This window comes from Oryzias latipes, chromosome 10 (genome assembly GCF_002234675.1).
Source record: "Oryzias latipes chromosome 10, ASM223467v1".
Lineage (NCBI taxonomy): Eukaryota > Metazoa > Chordata > Actinopteri > Beloniformes > Adrianichthyidae > Oryzias > Oryzias latipes.
In genome coordinates, this window is record NC_019868.2 from 18,758,853 (window position 1) to 18,786,044 (window position 27,192).

General features: G+C 37.4%; 1 protein-coding gene across 5 annotated transcripts in view; it reads left to right on the forward strand.

Moving 5' to 3' along the window:
• LOC101171999 (glutamate receptor 3) overlaps positions 1–27,192 on the forward strand; it is a 93,745-nt gene that overhangs the window by 38,618 nt on the left and 27,935 nt on the right. For all 5 annotated transcript variants that reach the window (XR_002291017.1, XM_023959271.1, XM_011480313.2 and 2 more), the window contains exons 4-8: positions 13,515–13,702; positions 24,683–24,736; positions 25,568–25,729; positions 26,441–26,608; positions 26,964–27,068. Coding sequence is in view for 4 of the 5 variants with exons in the window: in XM_023959271.1 (XP_023815039.1) it covers positions 13,515–13,702; positions 24,683–24,736; positions 25,568–25,729; positions 26,441–26,608; positions 26,964–27,068 (677 nt within the window). In the remaining variant the exon portion in view is untranslated. The remainder of the gene's footprint in view (positions 1–13,514; positions 13,703–24,682; positions 24,737–25,567; positions 25,730–26,440; positions 26,609–26,963; positions 27,069–27,192) is intronic.

Genomic DNA, 27,192 nt, shown 5'->3' on the forward strand with positions numbered 1-27,192 from the left:
AACATCACATATAACTAACCTGGATAAACTGTACTTCAATAGCCACCTCTACTCTACTCCACCCTTACCTCCGCTACAGGGAATATTATCTTTTTACTACCTTCTCTTTCAGCTTCCATCAGCACACATATTTCCCCTTAAAAACCAGAGTGGTACAGGGCGATAAGGTGAAGGTAGATGGATACTGCCCTTTCTGTTCTGGCGGTCAGGTATGGGTAGATAATTGCCAGTTCTGTGCAGCAGAGACAGATGATTACAGGCTTTATTGTCTCTCCCAGGCACAATCAACCCTGATTCAGCAATCTCACCTCTTCTTGATTTATGAGTCACTTTCTCTCTTTCTCTCGTTTCCACTCAAATCTTGGCTGTGGGCCCTGCGTGGAGTTTGCATGCCCCCTTTTCCAAGAGGGCTCATATTTTCCTTCCTCTGTCTCAAAACATGCGTATTAGGTTGTTGATTGTCTACTAGCATATCCTTGCTGTGGTTTTTTTGTGTGGCCTTGTAATGGACTCGTCATCTCACCGGGATGTACTCTCCCTGAAATACTCCAGCCTAGAAGAGACCCTGATCAAAAAGAAGAGAGCCCAGAAAATGATCGAATGGAGGGTTAGGTCGGCTCAAGATGGATAGATGACCTAACTCATATGTCAGTGTTGCTGGGTGGTTTGGAATTTTTGAAGCAGAGCCTAAAACAAACAAGCAAACCTAAGCCTAAAAAAGCAAGGAAAATCAGCTTTCAAATCCTTTAAACCTGCACTTCTAGCCAAAGAACAGAAGGTTCTTCAGTTAAGCTGATAGCCCTTCTCTGGCTTAGGCAGAACACTGTACCCTCATCTCATTTACAGTTACACTATGTAACATTTGGAAAGCTTTCCTGGTAGAAATACTATCTAAATTTCATTGCTATTTTAATGAAGGTAGACATACTAATCTATACATTAGTAAACCCAAAGCAGATCTCCAGGGCTCCTCCAATTGTGGCTGAAAAACCATTAAAATTGTTTAAAATCTATTTTGTGCTACATCAGTTGTAAATTAACTTTATTCATTTGTACCATGAACCAGTGTTTTTTTATTTGTCTTTAAATTAAAAAATAAAGCACCTTCCAAACCCCAAGTTAGAACTAGTCAGTCTTGCTATAAATTATTTGTACCTAATTTCTGGGTGTAGTTGTGTTTTCATTACATAGAGGTGAAAGAATGCCTTGTTTTTCCCTTTGTGATTCACACTGATGTGGCCAAGTTCTGCAAAGGTCTGTCTGGTAAAATTGGTGCTTCTGTTTGAGAAGGCCTGAATTTCATTATGCTAATGAATCCAGGCCAGATTTTTTTTTATTTTTTTTTACATAATCTGCCCTGTGGAAGGAAAGCGCTCCTTCAAAATACAGGGTGACCTGATGAGACTTTTTATGAAAATGCTTTCAGGTATCCATAGTCCAGGTCTCCCTTAAAAAGACATCTCAATGGGACTTCCTGGTAAAATAAAGGTTAAATAAATAAAAATAAAGTATCATATCTTTGTATTGAGAAAGCCCCTGAAAGGTGTGCGTATGACATATATAACCCTTGTAGAGTTTCACTGTCATTAATAAAGGTTTAGCGATAATTTAAGTAGTAAATATCCTGTTATGATGTAAACATTTCAGTCACTAAAGTCCCACCAATGTGGTTTTACTTTTACAGCCACATTGACCACACCTGAAGTATACTAATAGATGTATTTGCACCAGATTAATAGGAATGTAAAAATAAAAAGCTCATCCTGTCAGCATTTAAATGAACTGAATTATCTATAGCTGCAGGTTAAAGTAAACAATTAACCTCTGTCAAACCAGAAAATTATTCTTCCATGCAGAGAAACCTCTAGCTGGGATCCAGATCAAGATGTCCTTGTTTTGAGGCAGTTGTATTAAATTCTAATGTATATGATTCAATTCCACATTTTAATATTTTTTTAATGAAAGAGCAACAAGACAAGGGACTGGCAGTTAACTTTTTCGAGCAGTTCCAAGTTGTAGAAGAAGTGGATTCTTGCCTGATGGTTAGTACCATATTTTCCGCACCACAAGTTGCATTTCATTCCTCATGGTTGAAGTCCAACTGACTGACTTATCTCTGAATCTTTTGTCTCGCTTAATGCGCCTTATATTTTGGTGCACCTTATATATATATATATATGACATAATTTCGTTAATAATATATGACATACATTTTTAATAATTAATTGACGGTGTGCCTTATTCCCTATAGTGTGGAAAAAACGGTAGTTTGTAGAGAGTTTTAGGGAAGATGTAACAAGAAATAAACCTAGAGGAATGTATAAACGCCCTGCATCAAAGGAGAGACGTACATTTACTTTATTATAGTAGAAGAAAAGAAAAATCTCATGAAATGAGTCGACAGTCATTTACCAGTCAGCTCTTTGAGCCTAAACTCAGATCAAACAAGCCAATCTGGGTCTTTCTCATTGCAGGCAGTTGGTAGTCTGTGCTGTCTCCTAGAAAATACAATGTATGCTTAGGAAAGGGAGGTAAAAAATAATAACTATTACAAAAAAAACAACAGCTGTGAGAGTGATTTAAGTGAGTAAAGAGACTATTTTAAAGCAATTTCATATTGTTGCAGAGTTTACTTAGGTTATCTTTAGCTGTCTCATTAGCCTGTTGCAGGTATAGAATGTAAATCCAAACCTAAACTTCTCTAGCCACCAGAAAAAAAAAAATCATAATATGACAAGCATTCTTTTTTTTTTTGCTTAAAAACAATTATATGTTATTAAATTTCATTTATTTGTCAGATAGCACTGTGGTGAAAAAAGTCAATGGAAGTGACAACGTGCTGTGATATACACTGTTGGACAGTTTAATGGAATCCTTCTAATTAAAATTTTACAAAACTGTAAAACTGATGTGTAATTGTTGTATTTATTGATCTATGTTGTAACTTATTAGTAGCTTTAATTCAGTTGTCTTGTTAGTTTGGACCCTTTCCGTTGTACTGAGGGTTTAAGTTTTCTTTACAAAATCTTCTTACAAATGTTATCAAAGGCTCTTCTGCTTCATAGATGACTGCTGACAGAGGTAATTCCCAACAGAGGACTAATGTTTGTGAATGGGAAGATGACCACACCTTGATCCCCTCTAATTCATGCCAAACTGTGACAGTGTGGTGGGCAGAGGAAGAGATCTGAAGTGTGGCAGGGGAGGATGGATGGGAGGGGGTAGTTTGAGCAAACTTTGCTCCATGTCCTTCAGCAATCCCTGTAATTGGCCATCCTGAGACAGTTGCCTTTGTTCCTTGGAAGAGTCAAACAACAAATGCTGCCTGCTGTTCTCCTGGATGCTTTTGATGGCAAACAAAACAAAGTCTGTCCTTTTAATTAGGTTGCTGCAAGATCGGCGTTCCTCCTCATGTTGTGAACAACTTAATAAACCAAAATGTTTGGTGCAAAACCAAAAGCACACAGGACTGTCCAAACTAAAGAGATTTACCACATAAAGGGCATGAAACAAATTATTTTTACTAACGCACGGCCATTGAGGAATGTGCAGCTTTCATGTGAATTCTCTGTAGTTTCTCTTTTTATCTTTTAACAACTCTGCTTTACAGAAGCCTGGGGAAAAAAAGCAATAATTTTCAGTTTGTAAAATTAGAAAGTACTAGCGCTTACCCTTTTGGTTTGGCTTTTTTGCAAGAATTCTTCTGCCACTCTGACTCAGATTTCACACAAATTATGTCCATTCAAGTGCAATATTGTCTTTCACAATGGTTGATTTATAGTTCTTTTTGCTCGCAGTGTGAAATACTGAATGAAAGCAGCTCCTCACTGCAGCCGTGTTTATATCATACGCCGCGGATTGTTTCCGCAGCGTTGTGGGCTCATCTCAGCCACAATAATGGCACATCAGCTGCACCCAGCTGCGACTTTGTACGCACGCACACACGAACGCAAACGCATAAACGCGCTGTGAGCACAAGAGTCCCTCTCCTTCACGGTGGCTTCATGACAACTAAATTATGCATGCACCCAGAGAATAAATCAGCCTGGACACTCTGACAAGAAAGGGCACATCCAAAAACCCATACAATTCACAAGAAAAATAATATTGAAATATGGATGAAAGCACGCATCCCATTCTCTTCTTATTTTGCTCACGTAAACAGATAATACAGCCAAAGTCACGGCCTAATAGACAGAGTCAAACCAATGGTGGCAACCTGCATAAATTCAGTTTCCCCTTAAAGTCAAACACGTGTCTTCAAAATAAATAAAACTCTGATCTGCATCATCTGTCACAATGAGCACATAACAAAAACACTGTCACCCATGAATCTGGAATGAAGACATTTCACCACCAACCTGCCATTAGCTTCAGCAGCAAACAGCTCAGACATGTTTTTTTTTTTTCATGACAACAAAGTGTTGCTTCCTTTTTAGAAGGAGCTGCAGACACTGCTTATGCCTTAGTCACACTGCACTGTTGCTGTAGATTCTTGGGTTCTCTGGGCTCGTGGAGGGTCGTAGACAGGATAGACAGCACAGGTGTCTTACAGTTCCCTATTAAGATTATGACCACCTCAAGGGAAGCCATGAAGATGGATCGGCAACTGTTGTAGGTGTAGTAGGTGTATCGTGAAGTAATTGTAAGTATTTCCTTTAATTAATAAAATAAAAGTTGCCTCAAAGAAAACCCCCCAATATTTACACTACCTCTTCCTTTGTGTTCATTTATCATACAGCTGCTTTAAAGCTACTTGATCAGTTCCTTCACGCGCACACTGTACAAAACTGTGTGCACAGCATGTGCCAATATGTCACACTGGTGTGAGTGAGTGGAGAAAAATCACAGGGAGAGACAGGAGTTGTAGAAAGTCTGTGGGTGGATTTTCACATTGGACAAAAGTTCTCCTCCCCTGCCTCCTGCATTCACATCTCAAAGATACAGACAGCATGCTGCTTCTGTTTGATTTGACATGCACTGTCTTGTTGATTAGGACAACAGTTGGCAGTGGAACTGTTTTGGTTGTAGGCCTACTGTAAATACCACATCAAAGCATTGGCTTTTGGGCTACTTTGGCATTCACTTCTCAGTAATTCATGTCTTTCTAACATTCCTCTAAAGGTCTAAAGGAATCTTTTTCTGTGGGCATGCAGAAATTGAGAAGCTGTAACAATTGTTCTTTCTCCCCCCAACAATTTCCCAAACAGCAGTCATATTTTTTGATACAACTTCCTCTTGACAAAGATTTTTTCTCCTAACGACTTTGATCTTGACTTCACAAAAGTGATGGTTTCTTTTTAGCAAAGAATAATACTCACCAACTCTAAATGTTCTATTTATTCAGCCTCCCTCAAAAGACAATCAAGTCAGAGCATCTGTGGGAATATTTATAAATGAGAACAGACAGACTGACACAGTTAACCAAGAGTGAGACTTTGACAGCTTGAGTTTCAAACAAGCTTTCATTGTGTCCTCGTGGTGATGGCAGCTGTTGTTTCAGGGCTTCTTGATTTATAACAAGGTCACTCTTCAATGAAAAGTACATTTTTAAACTACAAATTAAAATCTACCACATATATAAAACATATATCAACACAATGCAGGCACACATATTTAAGTATAGAAAATTTTAGTTTAAAAAACCTTATCCTGAGTCATGCAGGTTGGTTACATGTCAATTGTTGGGAAAAAAAGTAAATTGTGGGTTCCTGAACGTGGTTTTAGCAAATGGGATGTCTCTACCCGATACTACCGCGTCTACCTACAACTGGAATAGGCATGGTGCGAAATGTCAGAGCGATGCCCATCTCACAAATCTTGCTTTAGACTTTTTCTTTGACAGCTCTATTTCTGGAATATGAAAGACTTGGTGTGTCCTATAATTCTGTCCGGGCACAAACTGGTATCATTCATTTTTCCTCCATGATCAATTTTTAAACATTTTTCACTTCTGTGTATTGAAGAGGACACCATCCATATGTCACCACTGGTTCTACTGCTTTAACTTTCAGGGCGTGTACAACGACCGTGCGTTTGTAGGTAGAGCCAGGAAACGTGCATACATGTGCGGTCACATAGACCTTTTCTTGGAGGTGGTCACTTGAACACGCGTGGGCGTGGCTGGTGTGAACACGTCATCAGAGTTGATTTAAAATCTGCCTCTTTTTCACATTTGTCTCCTCTATTTTCCTTCAGTCAACGGATTTAGGATGTACTTGTTTTCCTTTACCATGTGATCGTTTGGTTATTCCGTTGTGGCTAGCATTGATTATTTCAGTCAAACAACTCATGCAGTAAAAGAAGATTTATTTCCATATTTCTTTTAGTTTGGCATAAGGCTCCATTCAGATACATAAATCAAAGATCTCCATAGAAAACTTTGGGTATTAAACTACCAACCCCTAACGGAGCTCACAGGTGGAAGCCGGGGAGGAGGGTGGGGTGAAGAACACAGAGCTCGCACAAATGGAAGAAGAGGGATTGGACCGCACACCTGGAACTTAAGTAGGACGCTAAACAGGTGAGTTAATGAGACTGAACCGCCCCCGGGGAGGAGTAACTGCTCAAATTGCCTTCCTGAAATACTCCCAGGGTCGTTTATTTTTTTACCTAATATTTAGATATTTTGAAATTCTTTAAGATAAAATGATTATTTATTAAAATGGGGGAAAAAATCAGAGCAATTCTTTTTATGTTTCTTACACTAAAACTAAGTCAGTAAAATAAATGCTTTGCAAAATTTCCCTGAATTTCCCGGTTAAAGTGAATCGATAGATTCAAAAAGAAATGAGCAAACGTGGGGAAGAAAGCGAGACAGAAGCCTGTACGGAAGCCTAATGAGAGGTAGGTAACCAAAAGAGCTGGGCAATGAGATTAGATGCAACTCAATTCAATTACTGCTGAGCCGCTGCGGGTGACGCTTCAAAACTCATCCTGTTAAGATCCGGTTCACAGATGTAGAAGAAGACATTAACTCCTACTCGGCCACTGTTCGCTAGATTGCTACAACATTTAAGTGTGATGCGAGGTTTCAGAAGCACTCGAAGCATCTTCGGGCTCTAGCTGGATCCGATGGCAGAAGACCAGAACAACTGAGTTTCATCCATCACAGCTGCTGCAACAACTGTGAATGTGTTTCAGAGGAATGCTTGACAGCAACTTACACCACTCACTTTATACTTTCAAACTTTCATTCAGGCTTGGATGTGCCGGCTTTCCATTTTCTACAGTAGTCTGTCATTCATGCTGTTTATAATCTAAAATGATCTCAAAAAGAAGCTTAGTGGATTTTGGCAGGTGACTGTTAGAGCCTTAAAATGTCCACTTGAGTTTTGCTTAAACCCCCCCTTATATGTCTGTAGACATGTGAACACGCCTTTTCCTCTCCATGTAACCCAAACAGGTTTTAGCCTTAGAGAAGTTAAGAATATATTTTCATCGTAAGTGCAATTTTAGTGATTCCTGCAGTTAGGAGAAGACCTCATGCACTTTAGCAGATAGAAAAAAAAATGCAGAATTAGTTGTGGTCAAGTTGATATTCCAGCCTGACATGCAGCAAAAAGTCCAAAGTAAATGTACAATTTTTCACAAAGATATTTTACCTTCAGTAGTTTGCCAGCGCAAAAACAGGCCACCTAGGGATAAGTCACAAATTCTTAAAATATTAACATTTTTCTTTAAATAAGCAAAAAATCTGATAATGTGGTAAGAAATATGGTCTGACTAAAAATTCTTATTTTAAAAAACCTCCTAGTTATCAAAATGTATTTTCTCAAACTGATATTTGCTATTGAAACATGTTATACATTTATATTAATTGCAGGACTAAATAAGACTATTTTTCATGAAACAAGGGTCTTCCTACATGTTTTAAGATTAAGTTTTTGCCGTGTAAAACTAATTTTTGATGTTCAAAGGAATTGTAACACATGAAAGTATCAGTATAATGCATTCTCACAAGTTTAGACAGAGTTATGAATTCCTGGTTTTATAATCACATATATTTGTCATCTAAAAAGTCTTATTTTGTTCAATCTTTAATCAGAAATCTATGGAATTCACCTATAATGATTACTGCTGGCCATTACTGCCAAGCTACTGAATCTGATTACAATCCATATCAACTTCTGGTTTAACTTAAACGCAAATAAATACTGTTATATCCCTCAAATTTCTATTTTAAAACCAACTTTGATTTTTGTTTTACTATCAATATGTTTAACATACATTTTTATTTGGAAAAATACATTTTCTATAATAAAAATGAGCAGAAAGGCATCTTTTTGTCAACAAAAAATTTAGAAAGCCCTTAAAAAATTGCTTTAAAGACTTGAATATTTCATTCTGCACATTCTAAGTAAATATTCATGTAATTGTACCTGGTTAACCCCAGTCCTCCTCATATAATTATTGCAATTAAATAAAAAATAAAAAAGTTTGAGGACATTTATTTGACAATAAATACACACTATTAAAAACAAAAATACCAGAGAAAGATACAACTGAGAAAGTGCTTAAGTTTTTAAATTATTAAATATAATGTTAAAAAAATAAAATAAATAAAACTTGTAGAAATGTTTAACATCAAACACATCAACAAGTTAAACATCATTTTTCATCAACAACAAGCTTATATAGATGTTTAACGAAATTGTTATCACTATTACATGTTTTTTATGTAGGTTTATTTGACATAAATATAGTTACTTAGTTACAGGTTAAAATAATGTAAAAACAAGGTTTATCTGTAGAAAAGGATCTGCATCTTTAGTGTTTAAATGAATCTTATCCAAAAATCTTTTTTCCAAAAGGAACCAGGAGTGAATACATAAACAGTGTGTATACATGATGAAGTGTAGTTTCCTCTGTACTCAGTTTGTATGTTGCTATCTGTTACAGTACTTCATGTAACTGCAAATATCATTGTTTCGCAATGATTAGCAATGATAGCAATGTGGAGCCCGATCATCACAAGCTGCTGCGTGTTGATGCATCTGCACCTCAGCAATTTACAAGAGCTGATAAGGAGACCATGTTGTCCTCTAAAATTTATGTAGTCGACTGTATCACATTTTCAGATGCAACACAGCTGCAGGGCTCCCGTTGGCAAAGAGGTGCAAGGGATTTACAGCTTTTCTCCGTGATGGAAATAAATATCACTATCAAAAGCGTTTATGAGAGTCTCCGGGGCTGTTCAGGAGGATGCATTCATTGATTGACTCAAGCTGGAAATAGATTCTTGGTCCAAGAAGGGTTAGTGGCAGATGTAAATCTTTGCAGAGAAGCATGGATTAGCAAAACTGATTTGTCATTTGTACTTGCTGAAAGGTATGAAGAGAAAACTATCAGTCTCTGTGCTGCTGTCAGATTAAGTTGAGAGCTCAAAGGATTTCGTTCATCTTTGATTTTAGACCTGACTCATGAAATATTAACCTTTGTGTCACTTTAAAAACAAAATGGATTACAATAGGAGCAGGAGTACCCTGTTGTTGGACAGGCTATTTATTACTACCGGATTGTGTAGCTTCAATTCTAGGCTAATGTCAGTTTTTGCCGGCACTGACTTTTCTGTAAATCTCGGGTGAATCTAATTGTTCCCTTGGTTGTTCAGGGTTTGCTGGGCACAAATGCTTCACAAATAGCAAATTCAAAATAAAAGCCTTTCCAGATTCGAATTCAGTTGACAGTTCCAGTCTGTGGTGCTTTCGTGTTTAGACATCATGAGTTTTGACAGTTTTTTTAAAGCCTCAAAACATAAATATTTTATATTTTTAGACAATTATGCACCTCATAAAATAAGCTTATATCTAAACAGAATTCACTTGCAGTAATGATAGGATATAAGTCTGTGTTTATAATTTTCAACCTTTACCGCCTGCCTAACTGCACACATTTTTTTTTATTTTATTTTTTTATACATGTGAAATAATATACACTTTGTCATTTTACCTATTGTGCGTCTCTCTAAACTGATATAAATGCTGCTTGTTTAAATTTGTTTTTGACTTCTATCGTTTTAATTTTTTTTCTTCTTTTTTTAACATGGTTAGCCTTTTTAAACAGTTTCCAACCAGCAGAGACCATTTTGACCCAGTTAATCTGCACAGTACTTTTTCATGTGCAAAGCTCTTACTGCTGGGAAAACTGCTATGCTACGAGCAGGCTTATGGGTGTTGAGGTTCTGAGCATATATGCCTCAGGAAAATGAATAATGCATCTGTTTTATTCAAACCTCTATACTGTAACTTTCAATTTACATAGAGATGTGAGAAGTAAAAGAAGACAGGAGGCTGCTGCTCTATTCATGTAATAATGATGATACTTAGTTCCATATACTCTTCTTTTTGTTTGTTATTTCTTCAAGTTGGAAATTGATGGAATCTGCACTAAAGATCACCACTGACTGAATATCAGTCATGATATTTTTTGTTTGTTTTTATTTGCCACAGTAGCGTAAGGATGTTGACCCTATGACTGAATCTTGGCAGTTTATATTTGGCTCTAGTATATTTGACCTCTAGAGTTTGGTTGGCTTATCTAAACGTATTGCTCCAGTCTGGTTTGGAGCTTTGATCAGTGGGCTTTGTGTGCGACAAAGTGCGACAATCTACAACTAGTTACCGTACTAGTAACTAGTAACCGATCTTGTGAAATCCTGTCTATTAACTTTTCAAAACAGTTTGACCTTAATGTCAATGAGACTGCAACCCTGTTGTCCTCCTTACCCAGATGCTTGAGATCACCCTGATTGCTTTCTAGCCATCTCTGCCCTGTTCATTCCCAATAGGCAGGATTAGTTGATTCTAGGTTTGGATTGATTGATTAAATACACCATATCCAGGTAATTGGCAGCCTATTTAGCTGGGCTGTGCAGCCCCACAAAAACAGGCTTAAAAAGTAAATAAGGCAGATATATTTGCACTATTCAAGGTAGCAGTTTGGTAACTTTAGCACTTGCAAGTCCTTCTCTTCATTTGCTGCTAAAGCAGAGGGGGTGCACTGCTGCCTACTGTATTGGGGTTTAGAAAATAGTCAGTCTGGATCAATAAGCTCAATGTCAGCCGAGCTGGGAGTCTGGATGGCGCAAAGAGTCTAGCTCTAGCTCAGTTCAAAAAATGATGCCAAGTGATCGTAGCCCTGAAACAGCTCTGTGACTCAGGATACTTTTAAAGTACTTCTCTGGAAGTGTATCTGTTCATATCTTCCACACCTGGTGTCATTCGACCATGCTTTTGCTACAAGTTAAGCCTGTTCTTTGAGATCCAAACTGATATTTGGATTGCTTGACCTTCAGGTCAACTGGTGTGTCCCAAACGACAGATTCTCCAGTACGCTTTGTACTGCATAGGGAAAGGTCACTCTGCTTTGACACAAATTTCCAGAGTTTGTCAGCATGGACCAAATAAAGCAGAAAAGAAGAAAATGTTGGAGTTTTGCAGCTGCTTTGTTGCGGTAGCTTTCATTATTTCTTCAGATAATATTGTCCTTTATTCAGCAATTGCAGTAATCTTCCTGGAAAAAGAACCAGAGGACATTAAAAAATCATTGAACTTTGTGTCTGGAGAAATTGCAAACCTCTCAAAACAACGGAACTACTTAGTCGAGGAATTAGTCAAAGAAATATGGTAAAAAAGGAAAAGGAGTCACAATAGAAAAAAAAACGAATACATTTCCCCACTTCTCTTCAAATATAGATGTACAGTATTTACATACCTTACCCTGACTGGCACCTGATTGGCCTCCTTGAGTGACCCGTTTCTTAAATGTCATGTAAACCAGGAACCAAGTAGAAAAAAAAACAGCTTTCTCTATGATCTCATTTGCATTACAATGACCACTGACATTCTGGGTTTAGGTAAAGGTAACCTGGGTTACTGCTGTGCATTTCAGTTTATAAACTAGTTACTCTAATAGCCAGGTTTACCACAGGTTATTTAAGTGCATTTAAGTGAACCTAGGAAGACCATCAGGGGTCTGCAACCTGAGGCTCTGGAGCCACATGTGGCTCTTTTTTCTCTCTATTGTGGCTCTTTGGCTTTGAAGAAAAATGGAATTTGAATATGTTATGGGCTTGTTGTTAAGATTAATTTTTCATAGTTAATTACGTTTTGTCAGTTATGTTTAGATTTTTATTATGTTGGAGAGCTGAGCCAAATGATAGTAAAAGATTTCTCCTTTTGTCAGCGGGTTTTTAGAAGAAAGTTAAAGCACGTATTCTTATCTTTTGATACAATGTAGTGCCTAGTTACTGTTTAGAGGCAACGGTCTTAAAGTATATATATCTATAGATAAAAAGACATAATGATTTTATACCAATGTCATTTTTATTTATTCAGTGGTGAAAGGAGAAAAAGGATGGAAGTGAACCAAAGTCAATGAGAGCAAATGCAGTGTTTGAGTTTCTTGACTTTCTTGGATTTTTAATTCAAGTAAATCTGCTACATCAGTGCTTTTTTTTTGAAAGGTACTTGTTTTTCGCTGCTGTCGAAAGTAAAAGAAGTTTGAATACTCATACAGAGAAAATTGCATAACTCTTATAATTAAATTATCATAAACATTTAAAGCTACATTTAATAAATGAATGGCTGAATTGATATAAAAGCATAAGAAAGTGTATTTTTCTAAACTGTAAACTGCTTTGCAGCTGTCGCTGGGTTTTGGTCCGTGAGAAACTGGACCAAATGTTTTTTTTAGTGTTAAAGGTTGCAGATCCCTGGTATAGCAGAATTGGGTGTTGAATACTTTCTTTTGTTCTCCTTCTGTCTTTTAGTTTACTGCATTACAGATGCTGGAAATTGAACAGGAGTACCAACAAAAAAAAGAACCTTGTTGAACATCCAGCTCTAGTTGCACTGTCCTTGGTTTAATGAAATACCAGCTGCCTGTTTGCTTTTCATTAATAGATCCTGCTTTCATTTTCACTTGTTTAACACTGCAGATGAATGAAGGGAGTTTTATTCCTGCATGCAATCCTTCCCAACAGAGGCAGACCTTTATTATTCATTGCTTTGGTGTGTTATTTGGTCATAGTGTTTCTGAGCACTGCGCTGACTGAAAATATTTCACATGTGAATTAATCATTAGAAGGCCTCACAGTCTTCTCACAGCCCAATGACTTATTTCTAACAGTAGCCGGGATTAATCTTTTATTGTCTTTATCTTCAAAATGCTTCACAGCATTGTCTGATCTAACACGGTGTTCAGCTAAATACCATCGTCTAATTGATGCCAAATGCAGAAACATCTCTGCTGATCAATTTATGAAAAGTTTTTTCTTTTTCTTTTCAAATATTCAAGAAACAATATTTTTGGAAGGTACATTTTAATTTGTGCTCTGTAGTGGAAAAAGTTGGACTTTAAATGCTATGTTCTCAACAGAAGTTCAGATTTGTTAAAGCTATTTTAATTATTTTTTAGATCTTTAACCTTTGGATTTAACAACACTCCTATCTTTTGAGTCTTATCTAGCCTAATGTTTTTAGCTATCTGTGTTATTTTTTTCTCCTCTCTAGGTTTCTCCATCCTGCAGGCCATCATGGAGGCAGCAGTGGCTAACAACTGGCAGGTGACCGCTCGCTCTGTCAGCAGCACAACAGACGCAGCAGAGTTCAGACGCATCATCGAGGAGATGGACAGGAGGCAGGAGAAGCGTTACGTGATCGACTGTGAGGTGGACAGAATCAATACCATTTTAGAACAGGTAGGTGTCATGCTCCACACTCATATGAGGTCATGATAACACCAAACACCTGCACTATCCCTCCTGTCTGCTAATGGTTCATTCCAGAACCAGTGTTTGACATTGGTTAGTTTGCAGTAATGGTAACTGTGTCTCAACACTAAAATGCTGGTGTTATGTAATCTAATCTGCTCCCAAAAGAGAGTTCCAACTTCAGGGGGAATCTAATATCAGCAGATAACTTCAATAAGGCATGCCTTTTTTTCTTTATTATATTTAAAAAGTGTCAGTGTTAAATAAACTCATAGCTGGCTATGAAACGCAATAAAAATGTAAATGTACTTTTTGGAAACTAGGTTTCTCCAAAAAATGGTTTGGCTGCACAGATCCAGCTTTATCAGCCAAAAAACAAGTTTAAAAACGACACTGATGGTGGCAGAACGTGTCAAACGGAGCTCAATGTGTGGAATTTGGAGCTGTGAAAAATGATTAGTTTTTTTACCTACTTCAGAAGTTATAAGTGTGGGTGTGATTAATTGACCTAATCAATTAATCGATTTATATTCCTACGATCCAACCAGATTTATCTGTCTGAGGCAAGCTGTTAATCGCATCGACCTATACACATATTTAGCTTTAGCCCCAGTGTTGACATCCTTGAATTACCAGAAGTCACCAAAGATTCTGAATCTGAGAAAAGCCGCTTTGCAGCACTTTACAGTAGTAAAGTGGTCACGCATCAACGTATATAAGCTGATTCTGATGTAGAGAAGTATATGTGACAAAATGCAGTACTTTACTACTGTAAATTACTTTTCTACATTAAAATGTTGCATATCAGCATTAAAATCTTGAACTGTTGTTGATTGTGGAAAAGGTTGAAGTGCATGTGTTTTTATTGCTTTCCCTGGTGAAAGCTTTGCTGTTAAAGGGTTAAAGACTTTAACTTAAAAAACAAAGTTGTATTAAAATAAAACAAATTATTCAAGATGCTCTGTTTCTCTACTGGGTCACAAAGATCGAGCAGACAAATAAAATTTGTAAGATTTTTACACAGAAAAAAAAGTCTGGATTCAAATTTAACTTGTATCTTCAATGACAAGTCATTTGGTGACTAACATACTGTAAATGAAGACGCATGCCAATGCATTTACCAATGTTATGGTGACTACAGGTAATGCAACACAGAAAGGCAAAATGAAAGCAAACCTTAAAAAAGAAGGGAACCGTGGCCTCTTTGCTTGCTGTGCCTGTAAAGGTGTTGACACTGGGTTGTGCATCTGAGGTCTTTCAACCAGCAACTTCCTTTGACCTTTAAAATGCTGCCAATCATATATTTGAAATATTGGAGATAAGAGGGGTTTTTCTTTTGTTTGTTGTTGTTTTTTTGCTATGCTCCGTGACATGTTTGAAAATGACTGTGAGCCTGTGGTGGAAAAGCCTGAGAGGGAGCAGTCATTGGAGAAGATTCAACCTCTTTAATCCTTCACTTGACAACCCCAGACCCCTCCATTCCTCCATCAATTTGATTGCCTGGAGAGAAAATGAAAGGTCCACCAGTCCTTGCAGTGAGCAAAACACAATTACCGTGAATAGATGAGTGGCTATTATGCCAAGCATCTCCTCTGTCGGCCTCCTCTCGCTCCACCTTGCTTCACCGCTGCCTGCTTATAAGGCAATCAGTTCCAGAATTGGATCTTGATCGTTAACATTCATTTAGATATTGGCTTCTCTTTGCCTCACAATATCCCATCATCAACCGTTACTTTGCCTGTTTTTTTTTGTTTTTTTTTATCCCCTGACTGTAATTTGATCCCGGAGTCATAGTTTAAAGCACAACTGCTGTTAGTATTAATTTGCTGTGTCTAATTTAATTCTTGAGCCGAAAAATTTCTCCACTTAAAATCCTGGGGTAGACTGAAATCTGATCCCTTCTCACGTTAACAGCACGCATCAGCTCTTAAGAAAGGCTTAGAATATTTATCACATCTGAGGCGTATTGATGGTTATGTCTGTAATTGCTTCTTTTCCCTTAAAAAAAAAAGATGCACAATCGTAATCTTTTTAAAGCTCTATGATTCCTGTTTTTGTTCATTATTAGATATTGTAATTGTTTTCTCATCACCCCTGAATCCCTGTCAGTCATCATCAGTCTCTTACCTATCCAAACATTGTTTTTAGACAGATAAGGTAGTTTCCTTTTAGCAGCTAACCTTCAAATCAGCAGCGTGTTTGTTTTTTGACTCATATTCCAGTGACATCCTCAGCATGGGACTTTTTATTCTCCCCTTTTTGGAGCTAATTGGAATAATCCGTCCAGCTCTGCCAATATGAATGATTCTCAGGCATTCAGGGAAGCTGCTGGACTTTTCTCTGTAGCTGCCCCATATCGGGCAACACTATTATTCTCTGAAAAAGCAATGTGCTTTCTCCCATGAGGGCAATCACACCAAAAATGGCACCCACTGTCAGCTATGTGGAAACCTGCTGCTTGTACCTGCTGCTGCAGTTCTATTTAACAATGATTGTAGACAGATACAAATGCATCTGCGCATTTGAGCCTGTTTGAGGAGCCAAAGCCGCCGTCTGCATGGTGTGGCGTTCGCTTGAGACGAGGTAGCTAACTGTGCGAGAATCAGGAAGCAGGACAGATCCAGATGTATCTGAGCACTTTGGCCGGTGAAATCCCGTTGCAGAATTAAAGCCCTCATCAATGAATCAGACAAAAAGCAGAGTTATGCGCGTGCAAAAAAGCTTTCAGTTTTGTCAAAACTGAAAACTCTTTGTTTTTAACAAGTCAAACAAAGAGGCCCTTTTTATTCATTCTCTACCGTTTTATCCCTTTCGGGGTCACAGGGCTGCTGGAGCCTGTCCCGGCTGCTTGTGGGCAAAGGCAGGGGGGACACCCTGGACTGTTTGCCAATCTGTCGCAGGGCCACAATCACACACCCATTCACTCTCACACTCACAGGGACAATTTAGAGTTGCCAATTGACCTATGAAGCATGTTTTTGGACGGTGGGAGGAAGCTGGAGACCCCGGAGAGAACCCACGCATACACGGGGAGAACATGCAAACTCCACACAGAAAGGTCCCCCATTGATGTTCTGTTTCAGGTTCCTCAGCCGGGACTTGAACCAACCAAATACCATAACTATTGATTACCAAACTATATATCCTGCACTATGGGCATTATAAGGCACACCAACAGTAAATCGTCTAATTTTGGACTCATGTACTTTAAAAAATATATATATGTATTTATTTATTTTCTATTTTCATTTATTATTTTTGTTTGACTATAAATTTGCCCAATGGTGTATATTTAATTTTGGCTTCTTGATAACAGCGAAAAATCAAGGTTTTACTTCTTAATTAGCACTTTTATGTACATAATTTATTACTTACTTACTTTTTACTTTTTTCTATTTTTGCACATTTTTTTTGTATTTGAATACTTGCACATTTGGGAACACCCCTCACTTTTGCACATTGCTGTCACTTTTCTTTTCTCTGCTCTTTGGAACTGCTGTGACAATTGAATTTCCCCAATGTGGGATCAATAAAGAATATCTATCTATCTATCTTAAAATATTATTTAATATATTTGTTTTTTGGATCCAGAAGTGATCAAGTGTGTTTAATCCTTTTAACGAAATGGTCAAAGGGATTGAATAAACCACATTTATTGGGAAAATATTTCCTGTACTTTTATTTTTATTTTTTTAATGGCCTTATAAAGTAAAGTAGCTAAAAATAGTTCCAAACATCTTCATGGTCTGCTCGACATCAAACTTACTAAATATTAGTTCATCTGAGAGGGTAATACTTTCTTTTTCTGTTAAAAATGACTTGCTTTTCACTTCTAGTCCACAGAAATACCTTTTTTCTACAGTTGTTTTCATTATAGAATGATGAACGTTTTGAATATAATAAAAAGGAAATGAGGTACTTTGATAGATTCACTAACTAATTAATTTATTGCAAACGCGTTCAATCAAAACAGACTTTTATGTACAGCATCTGTCAACAGAGCAGATGAACAGCGATCTTCTATGAAAATACATGCAAATATATTTATGGCCCTATGGTGACAGCTGTGATGACAGCTGTCAACCATTTTCATTACTAAATTATTTAAGGTTTAAGAAAATCTAACTGCAACGTCCTTTCAGCTTTTCAAATATCTTTTCTTTGTCCAGAATTAAGAAACCATCAGAAATCAACAGCAAATTTCAACCAAACAAATGTATATGTTTTAATCTACCTGTTGATAGTTCAGAATTCTGACTGAGAAGTTTGAGATTAGGATCATAATTTACAAAACCTGATGAACATTTTGAAAAATCCAGCTTCCTTTTCATCTTGGAAACACTACCCACTCTGATGGCAGAACCTTTAGTGTTCTCTTGCCAAACATAACTAGGATAAAAGTTACTAATTAAACTCTGCGGCAGTGTTTACCATCTAATATGATTGTGAGTGTGGATGTAAATTACTTTGTATACATCTTCAAGGCAACACTTATACTGTTTGGAATAACTGGTGATGATTAAACATAAGGGCCACTTGTAATTGTATTTTTTTTCATTCTTTGCTAATCTTCTTTCACTGTGAGAATGCTTTTTTATTTTTTTTTATTTTGAAGGACAGAAACAGATCGGCCATTGAAAATTTTTCACTATAAGGACAGAACAGACGGATAATGATAAAGGAAAATACAGAACTAGTGTGCTTACATCTTCCCTTACATGATCAAAGACAATATAATACTTTTTTTTTTAGATATTACGTAAATAATTGACATAAGACTTATTTGAACAAATGTGTTTCAAAATTATAAATAAAAAAATCCTAACTCTACAGCTAAAAAAACAATAATTATAAGTCGAGTTTACCGTGAGTACCACTTTTTGTACAAAAATACATTTTTGCAAAAAAAATTCTAGTGCATAAATAGTGTATTTTACAAAAAGCTATTCATTTCCAAGTATTAAAAAATGATTATTGTAACTTTTTAACAGTTTCTTTAGGAATTTTCAATTCGATATACAAGATAAATAGTGTCCCATTCTTGAAAAAACAAACTTCAGAAAATGTAGTAACCTTATATAAAAAACATATTGTATGAACAAACATTGTGACCATGTTAATAAAACTGTAGGCTATTTTCCTATTTATTTATTTTTGTTTTTGTTGTTGGAGTATTCGGGTAAATTTTACATGTTTTTTACAAATTGTAAACATAACTAATGATTTAAGGGTAGTGTGGATACAATTTAATTAGATAAACATAGTATCTAACATATATAAATACATTTTAAACAATTTGACTCTTGTAATAGGCCCCTACTAAATAATTTTTTATAGTGCAGCACAGCTCCTTCTAATATCTTTTTCAAAGTAGCGTAATCTGTCCCTGACAATTACTTTAGTCATGCTACGAGCTACTTTCAGTTTGTAACAACTGCCCCTTGGTTGTGTTAAGTAAATATCTCCATCAGTCCCACGTTTCCAATAAATTAACATTATTTGCCTAAAGATGAAATTAGGAGAGCCTCTGAATGTTTTTCCTCATCTGAATTTCTTTAAAACCTTTTAGCACAAGATTATATGTGTTGATTAAAAAAGCCTGTGGCCCTACAGACTGCCTGTGTGAAATGTAAATTAGGATAAGTTAATCATCTTTGTATTGCCTCTACTTTTCATAATTATGCCTTTTAATCATAGCTATATGCACCCCAGCCCCTTAGTGCTCATTTTCTTTCATGCAGTTTTGACCTTTAGTAAAGGTAACTTGAGCTATTCTCTTCCACCCATCCGGAGTTCTTCTATTCCCTCTTATTTTGGCCCTAAACAAGCTTTATGTTATGGCAACAATCTGGTCATCACTAATGTGAGGAGAGGGGGGTTACCGCATAGAAGGGAGCAGCGACGTCTGGGACAGCCTCGAGGCAATCGGACCAGCAATGAGCACAGAGCTGCAAGTGAAATAAATCTCAGAGAAACAGGGAAGAAAAACAAAAGCATATGGGGATTTGTTCGGAAAAAAACATTCTGCAGCCTGTGGCAGCATTAACAGGGGCTGCATTGTCTTCCACTGTAGACATGGAGGTGTTTAGGCTTGAGAAAGTAGAACTGATCAAACAGTGGGGTGATTTCTAGGAATGAGACATTTGTGGCAGACAACACAGCCAGCGACTGTTTTGAAATAAAACCTACTAACTCTATCTAAAAAAAATGGATCCCAAAGCAAGATAGGAGAAAACAGTTATAAGAACATAGGGGGATGGCAGAAAACTTAGATAGCTCATTCTGAGAGGAATGATTGACAGTAAAACACAGATGTCAAGTGTAAACTTAGTCACAAGCTGCTAACTGGTCAAAATACTAGAGTAAGCAAGAACAAAGAAATGGAAACTAAAAACTACAAACTAGGCAGTACATAAAAAGAAAGAAATGCAAGACACCAAAAGAATGAAAAAAGTTCAATTCAGGTATAATGAAAACTAAAACAGAGGAATCTGTCATCCATAGATTAAGACTGTCATCTTTTCTGTACACTCAATGTATACAAATGGCACTAATTTCTTTATTCATTTTTTTTTAATTAATAAAAATATATATTTTTTTTTAAATAATTTTTTTTTTAATCTTTACAAAATTCAAATGATCTAAAGAACCTTGTCTATCAGCTTTTATTGCAGCCATTTTAAAGTTATCTAATTAAGTTGCTATGGAGACCATTCCCTGTTGAACTACCAGGCATCTTCTTTCAGCCTGCAGCCATTTTTGTTTATCATTTTACTTATTTTGAAAATGAATGTACCAATAATCAAACAAATGCAGCTAAATTCAATTTGAAAAAAGCCTTAAACTGAGTATGTGTGTGGGGGGCTGTTCCAGTTTGGTTGGAGGCCTGTTTGGTTTGATTTGAGGTTTCTGACATTGAAACGGGGGCTTAAGGATAATTGCATCATTATTTGCTCATCTTTCATATGCTTTAGTGATATTTACATGCTTTGGGGAATCATTTCCAATGGGCCTCTTGCTGTGTCGAGGCGAACTCGGCAATGAAAAGGTCATGTTTTGCAAAAAAATATATCTTTATTAAAAATCAAAAGCTGTAGTTCTAAATTTAGTGGGGTTTTTTTATTTGGTAGAGTCGAGGCTTGCCGAGACTAGATGAGGCTGAAGTCAAGGTCAAAGTTGTCTGTGCTCATCTGCGCTTTAAAGAAAACTCCAAACAGCGAACTGTATGCTCTTTAAAATGTTGAACAAAATGTGCTGGTGCTAGCTAGTGCATGGATATCCAAAAAAGAACAGATTCTTTTCAGCTGCAAAGAAACTCTGTCACTCAGAGGAAAGGAGCATCTTTTAGAAATGTTTTTCTTTTTAGATTGTGTTCCAATGATCTCCTGTAGAAGCAACAGTGATACCAATTAAAAGTCAGAATGATCTTTGAGAAGTTGCATCGATATAGACTTAAAGTTGCAACCTGTTGAAAAATGTGAATTAAGAGACAATATAAACAATAACATCTCACTTTTCTCTTTTTGGAATCCTAAGAAGGGATTATGCTGCTCTTTTGTGCTCAGTGATATTAAGTGATATTATTGGCTCATCTTGAAACAAAAAGTACAGTTTTATCTACACTATAACATCTACCCCGAGTAAACATGTTTTTCTGTTACGGACTTCTTAGATTTGATCTTTTCTAAAGAATTTCATGAAGTTCAGAGATGTTCCTGCATTCATAAGTTGCTATGATGAACCAGAAGAAATATTTTTTAGAAAAAGCAGACCAGGGTTTCCAGGAAGGGTTTGGCCCATCTGTGTGCTCAATTATTTATTTATCTGATAGTAAAATGCATGAATATGCATAAGCATGCATAAGCTACCAGCATGCTGCTGGCTCTTTCATAAGAGCTTTACAGCTTTCTGCAGATCGTTGATAAGCAGAATTTTGTAACGTTATAAAGAGCACGAGCAGCTTTATGTTTTTATACAGAAGCTTTTCAGGGAAAGTATTGACATCTGAAATTCAGGGATCAGTCAGAATAACAGCCTTAAGTTCACATTTAACAATAAGTGATGGTTATTAATAAGTACTTCTTGTAACTGTTGTTGTCACTGTCTGAACTTTTTGTGCTGCTTTCAACAATATTTGGGGTGCAGTGGGATTAAAAGTACATTTCACAAATGAGAGCTAAAACATTTGCTAAAGCTTCATTTTAAATAAACTATTGCAAAAACTATATAAAAACTTCAAAGCTGAAACAAATTGTTTTCTATGTAGATTAATACTAGAACAGGAAATTCAATCATTGAAATGCTCAGAGGTATTTATTCAAACCCAGACCAATTGTTTTCTTAAAAATAAAATTGTGTATTTTCCCAAAAAACCAAGTGGACCACAGCACCTATTTCTGATTACATTTGTTTTCTGTTACACTGATGTCACTATGGGTTCTTATGTGTTAAATCCCCCAAAATTGCCAACCAACAGGTATATCAAAAATTCATATCAAAACGAGGCTGAACGGGAATTGAATTGGAAGTGATTTTTTTTTAAGCCACCAGTTTCCCTCAACGTTTGAGAGTAAAATATCTGCACTTGATTGAAACTTTATTTTTACAATAAATGTTGTCTTGGAACCATTAATTTGTGATTTAGACTTTGTGATTTAGAACCCAAAACTGTCAAAGTTGAAGCTAAAAAATGGGAGGCTATCTTGCTAACTTCAGCCTTGTCCAACTTTCAGGTATGAGAAATAAATACGAAAAAAAAGTCTCTAAAACTGGTATTTTCGAAATCATATTTATAAATTAATAATTTTCTAAATTAATATTATAAACACTGACCAATTTTACAAGCTGCATCCTAAAATTCAGCTGAATGCTGAATATTCTGCATTATTATTATGGGGTGTGAGAACAACTGTGACTATAAATCCACGTTTGTGGTTAAGACTCCTGGTTTTTGTCTGTTAAGTACAGGTTTGATTTTTCATTGAAGTCAAAGACTCTTTTCCAGTGAAAAGAAACTTTCCAAATACGTTAAACGCATGATAAACTGTTACTTTTATAAGCTTAAGACTTTAAATTTAGCAGTCGAAGCAAATGCTTTGAGAAAGTAGTGGATGTATTTTTGACATGTGAACGAGATCTGATGCGCGTCAAGAATGTCGGATATTTCGGTAAGAGTTGTTTTCCAAAACAAAACTTCCTTCAGAATCAGACTAAAAATAGAACAGAAAAAAATATAGGTTGTGTTTTCTTTCTGTGTGGCCCGAAATGAATTATCCCACAGAATAATACCAGTCTCTGGTCCGGGGTTAGGGAGTACTGATTTAGAGCCAGATGTTTTTTAAATCCAACACCTAGTGGTATTACACTATAGTGCACCACAGGGACAGCTCTACTCTTTATCTATACTTCTATATCTAGAAATGTATACTTTTTTCATTTCAACATCAAGCTAAAGATGCACTGATGTGACCCCCCCCCCCCCCCCCTGTCATAAAAATACGAAGTAAACAAGTTGGTTTGATTTGATGGCAAGAATATTTTTAAAATTTGTTTTAATATGTTTCATAAAGCCATGCTTTAAAATGTGCTTAATGTTTTCTGGTTAATAATAGAGCTGGAGAGGAAAGGTTTGTGTGTTCTGGCTGAAGGTTCAGTGCATCTCCGTGTTACCAGTGGCTTGCTGTGCTCCATCCCTGGGCTGCTGCGCGTTGCCTTGCCAGCTTGGCTGTGTGCTGCAGGCTGCAAGCAGGTAGTGAGGTTCTCCTCTGGCCAGCTCCAGGGCAGTTGTGAGGAGGCTTAAAGCCAGAGTCAAGGTTAGCACTTGTAAGAGAATGCAAAGCTGTGGGTTTTGTCCAAGAAAATGCAACAGAGCTTAAAATCCAGCGACTTAACCTGATATCACTACAGTAAATGCTCTATTCAAATCCCTTTTTTTGTTGCTTTCTGTCTCTTTGTCATTCAATTAAAAGTCAGATCAGCTCATTTTGTCTTTGTTTTCACGTCACTTTGTCAGAAAACAGAGACTGAAGGTTTATTTTGTCTTTGAGGCAGGAGCTGTTTGGGTGCTACCAGATGGGTTAAAATCAGCAACACTAAATTTAAAGATTCAATTGTAGCATAGATGAGCAAAAGTCAAACTGCTCTTAAAAAATATTTGTAACCTGAGACGTGAAAATACAAAGGTGCTTTTAATGGCTTTCCTACTTGGGGGGGGGGGTAAAAAGGCTGTAAACCATCTACAGTCACAACTATTCAGTGCTGCCAGTCCACCGCGCACACACAGGCAGAAGATAAAATGACGGCTTGTTTTTGTGACAGAGCCAAGGCCAGAACATGTGCAAACACGCTGATTTTGGTGTAAACTTGTGTTTCTGTGTTTGCTGAATGCAGATGAAAATTGAGACATGGTTGACAGGTTTTCAGCGTGGCAAACACTCAGAAGGCCGTTCACAGCAGACGGCATTGTCGACAAATAACAGAACCCACAACAAGGGTTTGGTCAAAAATACTGTCCGCTGTGTGGCGCACAGTAAGAATGTGAGCTGTTTAACTTCATTTGAAATCAAAACGAAAATAGAGAACATAAAAGGAGCCATATGGTTTGTAGCAGTGTGATAAAATAGCTTAGAACACTATTCCCTATTTTCAGGCTGTGTGGGTTGAAACATGCTGTTCAAATCCAAAGGTGCAATACTGTCAAAGCAGAGACAGATTTACCCCTTACTATCTCACTGTAGAAGCCTTTGAATTAGATTTTTTTTCAACACGGTGGGCGGATTCTCATCCATGTTTTTCTCTTTCAGCATCATTTGCTTTTTAATGGAAACCTCTTCTGTGACTTTGTGAAAAACTTGCTGCGTTAAAGGTTGTCACTGCGTTCACAGAGACTGTTGGAGCCACAGATGTCAGCCCCGGCTCTTAGCTCTCATCTCATGGGTGGTTTACTGTATTGATGTCTTCCTCTTGTAGGTTGTGACCCTGGGAAAGAACAGTCGTGGTTACCACTACATTCTGGCCAATTTGGTGAGTAATAGCTCTGCTGTTCCCCAGAGATACTGTGGAACCTGCCTTTTGTGGAACACATGCCTGCAGTGTGTGGATGAGACGGAATAAACCATATCATGTGTATTTATATAAAAGCTAAAAACTTTAAATCCTCAAGTTTATGAAAAGACTGCAATCATTTTGCACTTCTCTCTTCCTTAAATTAGTAGATTTCAGTCCTACGGAATAGATTAACAAACATTCATTTTTTTTGTGCTATCTTTTAAGGGCAGCCATCTTTTCCCACAGCACGTGGATGGATATGCTCATATAGCTCTGATATTAGCATGAGTTTTAAATCAAAGTCTGGCCCTGCTCTCAGTCGCTGATCTTGTGCTGGCGTTACTTTGGATTTAGAAGATGTGATTATGCAGCAGTCAGAGACATGCATCCTTGCACAACATGACACAAAGCTGCATCTTGAAGGAAAAAAGCTATTTGACCATGAAAAAAAGAAAAAAAGTACAAAGTTTAGTAGCTCGAGGGTGAAAGGGGAAATTTGTGTTTCAGAAATGTGTTTGAAACTTTTCGTTTGTTGAAAAGGCAAAGCTTTGGTTGTGAAAGTAGGCCAGTGTTTTGTCATATGATGTAACAAAACATGGTTGTTTATCATAAAATTAATTCTGGGTTACTGTATGCAAGTTTTCCTGTAAAAACAGAAAGACTTTTGGAATAAAAACAGGATTGTTTGAAAATTGCACTCGCATGGTTCTTTTATGTATTAAGATGAAATGGCTCTTTGCCTTAGGTGTTTGTGAAAACAAAAAAGGCTTGCTTCTCATCCCTATTTTCCTTTTTGTCTTATTTCAGGGGTTCTCTAATGTTAGCCTGGACAAAGTTTTTGCCGGGGGAGCCAACATTTCAGGGTTTCAGATCGTCAACCCTGAAAACCCGATCGTGCAGCAATTCATGCAGCGCTGGGAGCGCTTAGATGAAAGAGAGTTCCCAGAAGCCCGAAATGCTCCTCTGAAGGTACTGGGCTTTGGAAGGTCTTCCATTTTGCATGCAGAATACAGCAAACGGCCCCTCTGAAGTCCCATCAACCGGCCCTTCTCCTCTCATCTCGTTTGCCTTCGTCATTCTCTCGTCCTCCAAACGCCTTGCTTCCTCTTTCGTCTTTGCTTTGCATCTCTCTGAGCGATCGATATATTGATAGGCAGTGCGAGTCAAGGTTATATAGCAGCTTCAATTTACATCTAATTTAACAATAATCAGGGAAGAAATGGATTTTGAATGCCGTTTAATTAGATTTTGGCGTTGTGTGGTGGTCAACAAACAAGTGGTTCAAGACTCCGTGCCAAAGAGGTCAAGAAAAGTCGGAGAGAGAAGTGCAGGGAAGATAAAATCCCTTTTTAATTCAGTTTACTCTCCGGTGCTGCATAAAACTTTCCACAGAGCAGGTCCTGACCTGTAGACAAGCCCTAGCTCTTCTAGACAAATCTCTCTAAAACATTACTCCTTGATAAGCAAAGAGCCAAAGTTTGCATCCAGGTTAGCTACTCTGACCTGACCTTCACGCAAAGGAGGTACAGAAACTTACAAAATGCCTCAGAATTCCCTAAATGCAGGAAAGTATGTGAGCTATCCTGGAAAACATACTGTCTTTTTTTTTCACACCCTTCACAATGTGTTTTGTCTCACAGTCTGTTCAGTTGCATTCTCTGCTGTTCCCTTTGTACACAGTACACCTCTGCTCTGACCCATGATGCCATTCTGGTGATAGCAGAAGCCTTCAGGTACCTGCGGCGCCAGCGCGTGGACGTTTCTCGCCGCGGCAGCGCGGGCGATTGTCTGGCAAATCCCGCCGTACCTTGGAGCCAAGGCATCGACATCGAGAGAGCTCTTAAAACAGTAAGGGGGAGTTAGAGGGACTGTGGGGGAGGGCGGGGGACCAGCCGCCTAAAGAAAAGACTGGGAGAAGTGAAGCTGAGATAGCAAGTGAGTGTGATAAAGATGGAAAGTGACAGAGAGAAGGGGAGTGGGTGCAGAGCTGCTCTCCACTTCATGCCTCCAGATATCTCTGCACAGAGCTCGCTCAAATCCAGGCCCTCATTACCATAAAACTACATCTTTTATTAAAGTCTATCCAGTTCATCATTTGATTAGCAGACTGAGTGCTCTCCAGTAAGCCCATGGATGTGAACACTGCTATGTATGCACCACGAAGGCTGTTCCACATTCCCTCGTCTGTGTGTCTGTCTATCAGGTCCAAGTGCAGGGTATGACTGGGAACATCCAGTTTGACAACTACGGCCGCAGGATCAATTACACCATAGATGTTTATGAGATGAAAACAGGAGGGCCGAGGAAGGTAAGACCTCCATCAGCTCCAGCGCTGAAAGTAGCTCGAGGGCTGAGCCCAAACATAACCCTGATCTTCATCAAAAGACCTGATTGCTAATTGTTGTTTAAGGATAAAAAACATTATAACTTTA